Here is a 6,881-nt window from a genome sequence, read left to right as displayed (position 1 = left end):
AATTAACTTTCACTATTTTATTTAAATATTATTTTTTTAAAAAATTTGTTTATTCTTTTTCTAACTTTTAAAGGAGAATAAAGAAATTATTTTTTATTAAATTAGCGAGTGAACAATACTCATTATACTCACCTTTTTTTTTTCCCATCAAATTGAAGGGGCATATCAAAATGAGAGTTTTTAAGTATTTTCACCAAATTATCTCACAAAAATAACCAAAACATAGTTTTGGTGTGGCTTCTAATAGTGCTCTTGGATCCGGGGTGAGCATCTCTCTCTTGGGATTGATGTTCCTACAAAATAGAGAAAAAAGTCATAGTAGATCGATGACCATTCAAAGGACGGAGACACTCCGCTGGTTAAGTTAGCATGAGAGAGCGCCCCTTTTGTATGATGACCCTTGTCACGTGGCAGGTTGAAAGCCATCTGATTATTTAATGTAGTTGGCTGTTTTCATGGGAATGTGACTCTCTCCGTTTTAAAGGAATGGAGAGGAATCACTTAGTACAATATAAGAGGGAAAAAATTTTGCCGCAAAATGGTCCTTTTAATTTTTTAAAGACAATTTTGCCCTCTTATTGTGCTTAACCGGTTCCTCTTGAAATGGAGAGAATCCTCTTAAGGTTTTCGTTCGGGTTTATGTTAAATGGTTTTTATTTCTGGGCCGTATGCTGAGGGGGGCAGATACTTGGGTTACTAGGTCCAGTGCGATAGCCATATCCCAAAAATTTTTGACCTTTTTGTTTATAAGCTCTCTCTCAATACCCTTTTCTTCGTCTTACCTCATAAACTCGTGGGTACGTATCCTAAAATAATTTTGCCGCTTTTGGATGCCAAGAAAATTCGTTGGGAGCACCGGGAGTCATAAAAACAAAGCAGAAGAAGCCTTTGACCCTTTGTTTACCAGCTACTTTTCAACTTCCGCCGTACGCCCCCACTGCCTCATTTTGATTCCTCGTAATCTGTGGCTACAACAGTGCGCAAAGAAAATCCGATGGCTCTCTAGATAACCCAGTGTAGATGAGGAGGAATTAGGTGAGGAGTTACAAGAGTGCGCAAAGAAAATCAGATAGCTCTCTAGATAGTCCAGTGTTGTATTATATTATATATGGAGGAATGATACTTGGAGATGAGGAGGAATTAGGTGAGGAGTTTGAAATACAGGTGAAGTGAATCGATAAGAAAATGAGGGGGAATGGCCGTATGTCCAACAATAAGATTTTATTCTCACTCCCAGTCCCGGAACAACCTCGGGTTCTTGCTGATTCCTGGTCTCCATGGCCGTGGACGAGTTATACTCTGCTCAACAACCTCTTCTTCTTTCCAATGGAGCTCATGATAACAAGAAGAATGTCAAGATACGGGGCTTCTTCGTCTCATTGGCTAAATGGGCTCTCAAATTTACTATGTGGGTTGTATTCGTTGCCTGGGTTGCTCTCTTTTTTCTGGTTCCTACAGACTTCGGGAGCGCCCTATATGATGACTGGGTTGATGCTACCAGTGGAACGCTGTTTGGGGAGACAGGTGCTTCTTTAGCATTTTAAATTCAAACTCATCATCGCATTAATGCTTAATGGTCTCAAAAGTTTGACACTCTGAATTTTCAGGGAGCGTCTTGCTGTTATACAGCGGCCCCATTGCAATTATTGTTTTCCTTGCTGTCCCATATCTTCTTATCTCTGGGGAAGAGCAACATGAAGAACTGCTGCAAGAGTATGTGATTTTTATGCACTTACGTGTTCTCATTCTGTTTTGTTACTTATATACCAGATTACGATGATAACTGCAACGTAAATGTATTGCCCATGATATATTTGTTACTTATCCGCAGGAAGAGGCCTCCAAGATTCCGATTGTGGACTTTTCCCGTTCTGGTGGATGGACCATTTGGGGTTGTTTCCGCTGCCGAGTTGATTGGGATAATCCTCTTTGTTGTGTTTGTTCTCTGGGCTGTTTATTCCTATACTGTAGTGAACTTTGAAATTTTACCTAGCTATGGTGATTTGACCCTCAAAGAAAAGAGGTATGCCATTTTGTTGGTTTTGGTTTTGTTTATTTGTATAGGTTTATAATAGATAATCACATGCTTTAATGGTCCTTGGACGATGTTTCCCGTGCTCGATATTTGAAACTTTTGGAATGAATGAGAATACGGATGGTCCATAATTCATCAGCTGTATTTCCATTCTAATATGATTTTTTCCACTTTTCAGGGTCTTTATGTTGCAAATGTCAGCATATTCCTTTGGCTTGATTTCTTTATCTTGCTTGGCCTTTCTCTTTCTCCCCATCACCAGGGGATCAATTCTTCTCCGCCTTATTGATATACCTTTTGAGCATGCCACCAGATATCATATATGGTTGGGAAATCTCACAATGTTCCTCCTTACTCTTCATGGACTTTGCTATATGATTGTATGGGCAATAAGGGGCATCATACCATCTGAAGTGAGCGTTCAAATTCTTTCTTGCGTTTACACATACAAAATGTGTACATATGAATGTTTTTATTTGTATATTTCTCAAATTAATCTATTTATAAACCCTGTAATTGCAAAACATTGTTTAGACAACTTTATGACGCATTTGATGAAAGCTAAATAAAATATACTTGGTTATAAGGAAGAACAAAAATTATGACTGATATTCCTCCCACCACATTATCTCCATGAAAATTCACTCACATGCTTTTTCCTACTTTTCTTAGACCTTTTTAGTCCTTAAGTACTTATTATGGATATTTTAGTATCAACTACATGACACCGATGTCACCAAAACTTTGATGTTATGTTTTGGAAAAAGACCATCGTTATGAAAATGTACACATGGCAAAAAGGTTTCAACAATCCATTGAGATATGTATGCTACTTCTTTGTTTTCCAAGAAAATTGGATCATTATAAAGGGGTGGGATGGCGATTTGCAATTCTTTCTACTTCTAGGGGTATAATGATTTTTTTAATGAATTTCTAAGGGTATAAATGATCTACAAAAGAATGTAAGAATATTATTTGCATATCTGTTGTTGTAGAAGTGCAGATTAGTTTCTTATTATTTAATGAGCTTCCTGTGTTGGTCCCAAATCTTTCTGACCTGCCATTAGCTTTGCTAGGGTAGAACTGCCTGGGTAAGGGTTAGTGGCAATAATAAGTCCTGCTTGTAGAAATATGAATAACCCCTCGATGAAAAAATGAAATCAACTAGCAACTACATCGGTGCCTTGATTTGGGGGGCATTGGCCATGGGAAAATGTTTACAGTAACCAGAGTGATCGTAGAAAAATAAAATAAAATGCCATTAATGGTCGGCTGGATTGTTTTGGCATGTTTATGCATGTTCTACAGGTTCGATTTTAGTTTTTTTTTCTTTATAAATTTAGTGCTTCTTTTCACACTCATTGACAAATATTCAATGTGGTTGATTGGATTGTTTTAGCTTGTCATAGATCATACTGTAGGGAGAGAAGACTGAACACAATCATCCCTCTCTCTCCAATGGTGATTTGATCATTGAACACCACAAAAAGAAAAGACGAACTGACATTGAAGTTTCTTCAACAAAATGCTTTTGTTTCTTGTTGTCCTCTTCTTTTATTAAATATGCAATCTACCTACATTGTAAGAATTCAATGGAAGAGAACAAAAGTATTTTCTCCTAACTTTATTTTCTTTCTCCATGAAGATTATCGAGTGGAAAAGTGATGGTGGTGCGAACTTTGCTGGGGTTATCTGCTATGTATTTGGTCTGTTGATCTGGGTGACTACACTACCTCCTGTGAGAAAGCGATATTTTGAGCTTTTCTTCTACACACATCAGCTCTACATACTTTTTGTCATCTTCTTGGCCTTGCATATTGGTGATACCAATTTTAGCAAAGCTGCTGGAGGAATATTTCTATTCATGCTTGATCGCTTTCTGAGGTTCTGCCAGTCACGGAAGACAGTCAATGTAATTTCAACAACCAGCTTTCCGTGTGGAACCGTGAAATTGGTTCTTTCCAAACCTGGAAGTAAGATTGGTTCCAAAATCTATCATTTTTTTGTGTTTCTTTTTCAGCCAAAAACTATAGAGCTTCCTCTTTCACCATGTAGACGTGCCATACAATGCCCTCAGTTTCATCTTCCTCCGAGTGCGGGAATTATCTTGGCTGCAATGGCATCCTTTCAGTGTTTCATCAAGTCCTTTGGATGGCAAAAATCATCTTTCGGTCCTTATAAAGACTGTCGGGGACTGGACAACAAAGCTAAGTGGACAAGTCTCAGATATCGCTGACGAATCTCAACTAGAGCTACCTGTCCAACCTCGTTCTCAGATTATGGCTTCTGTAGAGGGGCCTTATGGGCATGAATCACCATACCACTTGATGTATGTACTCTTTTCTTTATACACATATGTATGTGCGACAATGATGGATAGTTAAGTCTCTGTTTAAATAGATAATCTTTTCACATGGAAAAAAAAGAAAGGAAAAAGTGTTTTATTTTCTTTCTTTTGGGTAAAATTTTCATCCCACAACCATGGGAAAATGCATAGAATAGTGACATAACATTTAAGGCTTAGTTTTCTGTAACAGCAGTAGACTTTCCTAAATTATAAATGCACCGCAAGTTGGAATTTTACATTAAATAAAGTTCTCTCTTGGGAAGTTGTGATTGATGGTCATGTTCTGTTTGTGTGGTTTTGGTTGGCACATTCTGCGTCTCCCAGAGTACACCCCGCCTATGGACTGGGGATTTTGCTAAGTTATCAAATGTTTGTTCTTTCATATGTACCATCTGTTTTTCAACAGACTAACTTGACATTTTTATCCTCTTAGGTATGAAAAGCTTATATTGGTTGCAGGAGGCAGTGGGATCTCCCCATTCTTAGCTATATTGAGTGATATTATCCATCTTTCTAAGGAGAAAAAACCTTGTCTACCAAGACATGTTTTACTTGTTTGGGCCGTAAAAGGATCAAATGAGCTTTCTATTTTTTCTGCAATTGGCATGGAGTCAATCTGTCCATTTTCCACTGATGAATTGAATATTGAAATTCAAACTTATGTGACGCAAGAATCAGAGCCTTCATTGGTACGTTTAGTTGTCTTCTGTTTCTTAGATGATCTATACTTTATTGTTCTCACATTTAATATTACCTCTTCATTGCATTTGACTGTTGCTAACCACAGGAGGAGGGTAATCTTCACGAGCCTGCAAGCCCTTCACTTCTCTCAATCGCCAAGGGAGGGAGCATGTCAGTTTTGGTTGGTACTGGAAATAAGATATGGGTTGGAAGTTATGTTATCCTATCTACAATTGGCTTTGTTATCTCTTTGGGTTTGTTAGACATCTGTTACATAAATCCTTTCAGTATATCATATTGGTGGTACAAAGGCCTTCTGTTTGTAGCATGCATGGTTATAAGTACTTTCATCTTTGGGGGCCTTGTGGTTGGTTTATGGTGTCTTTGGGAAAAAAGGACCATAGCCAGGGAAGAAGTTCAGGAAGATGGGGAAAAGATTGACATGATGCAGCATAATGCAGCGACAGACAAGAACTTATGCCAGGAAACGCTTGCTAATTCATATTCTGTTCGGTATGGTTGCAGACCAGACTTCAGAGGTACGTCTCCATTTATCTATGACAAAATGTACCCAATACTTGAATAAGAAATAGGTTTCACTTGATATATAAATTATATATATATATATTTTAATATGCTTCTTCAAGAATCCATGTTAGAATGAGGGCGCCAGCCTACCAAATAAAAATAAATAACATTACATATTTTTTTTTTTTTACTTTTTTTTTTTTTGTCTAACTGCCAATGGGCTTGAAAAATTAAAAAAAAAAAAAAAAAATCTAGATTCTCATGTTTGGAAGAGCAGTTTCTCTCCAAATTTTAGCTCAAAGGTAAATGCATATAAAAGGTTTAGGGTTTAGTACAAAACAAGTAAGAGTGGTTTTGGATGAATGAAGCTGCATTAATTTGTGATGCTCTCACGGGGTAAATGAGAATCCAACCATTAAACGGCAATGGTACATCTGTCTCTAAAATAATAGGGGTTAATGAGAAGAAAATTAGATAGGAAGAAGAATAGGGGAATTTAATTCATTAACTAAGGTGTTTAGTTGTTTAAACTTTTCCTTTGATACTATTTATATAGATTTTAGATATCATTGCTACACAGGGCAATGCCCTCTAATGCTTCGTACTAGCTTGGAGTATACATATATGTTTTTCATGCTTATATTGTGAATATCATGAAACTGACATTTTCCTCGGTGCTTTGATGTATAAAAAATTGTAAACTGTTGCAAAATCTTCTATATAAAGCTAATAAAAATCTTCTATATCATTAAACATTTGATATGTTACGGCTCTAAAATCTGCCTCAGTGAAAACCTTCCTTTTATAAAAAAATAAAAAATAAAAAGTTCTTGTTCCCTCTCATTATTGAAAATCATCTTCAGTTGATCATTTTGGTCCTCACACAATACTGGATTTCCAAGATATATGAGCTGCCTTTTGTCTCAACGTATTCGTCGGCCACTAATCAATCGAAAAAGTAACTTACACTCTTACATGTCATATGAACCATGGCTTTAGAATTAACTTAAGTAGTGGAGTTTGCCACCACATGCTGTTCTATCTAAAGTTACAAAAGTTTCACTCAAAGAGGCACAGTAGAACTAGTGGAGTCTTGCCAGAAAACTAGGGAAAAAATTAAAATAAAAGTGGACTTCTTATTGGAATGAGTATCCTGTGAGCTATGTTTGGGAAGAGCCAGGCTCGGCAGTGTAGCTGGAACGGCACTGTTCCAGCTACAGTGCCAACTGACACGTGGCGTCAGAAATTGATTTTTTTTTTTTTTTTAAATCAAAATTAAAAAAAAAAAAG

At 36.9% G+C, this 6,881-nt stretch overlaps 1 protein-coding gene across 1 annotated transcript in view; it reads left to right on the top strand.

Annotated features, from left to right (window-relative positions):
- Positions 1 to 812: 812 nt before the first annotated feature.
- Positions 813 to 6,881, top strand: part of LOC132178712 (ferric reduction oxidase 7, chloroplastic-like) — a 6,900-nt gene continuing 831 nt past the window's right edge. Inside the window, exons 1-8 of the mRNA XM_059591230.1 lie at positions 813 to 1,524; positions 1,608 to 1,713; positions 1,832 to 2,023; positions 2,214 to 2,448; positions 3,681 to 4,008; positions 4,091 to 4,364; positions 4,816 to 5,071; positions 5,170 to 5,602. Coding sequence (XP_059447213.1) covers positions 1,278 to 1,524; positions 1,608 to 1,713; positions 1,832 to 2,023; positions 2,214 to 2,448; positions 3,681 to 4,008; positions 4,091 to 4,364; positions 4,816 to 5,071; positions 5,170 to 5,602 — 2,071 coding nt within the window. The 5' untranslated portion in view covers positions 813 to 1,277. The remainder of the gene's footprint in view (positions 1,525 to 1,607; positions 1,714 to 1,831; positions 2,024 to 2,213; positions 2,449 to 3,680; positions 4,009 to 4,090; positions 4,365 to 4,815; positions 5,072 to 5,169; positions 5,603 to 6,881) is intronic.

The sequence above is a fragment of the Corylus avellana genome, chromosome ca4 (assembly GCF_901000735.1).
Source record: "Corylus avellana chromosome ca4, CavTom2PMs-1.0".
NCBI lineage: Eukaryota > Viridiplantae > Streptophyta > Magnoliopsida > Fagales > Betulaceae > Corylus > Corylus avellana.
This window is presented reverse-complemented; position numbering and strand designations above follow the sequence as displayed.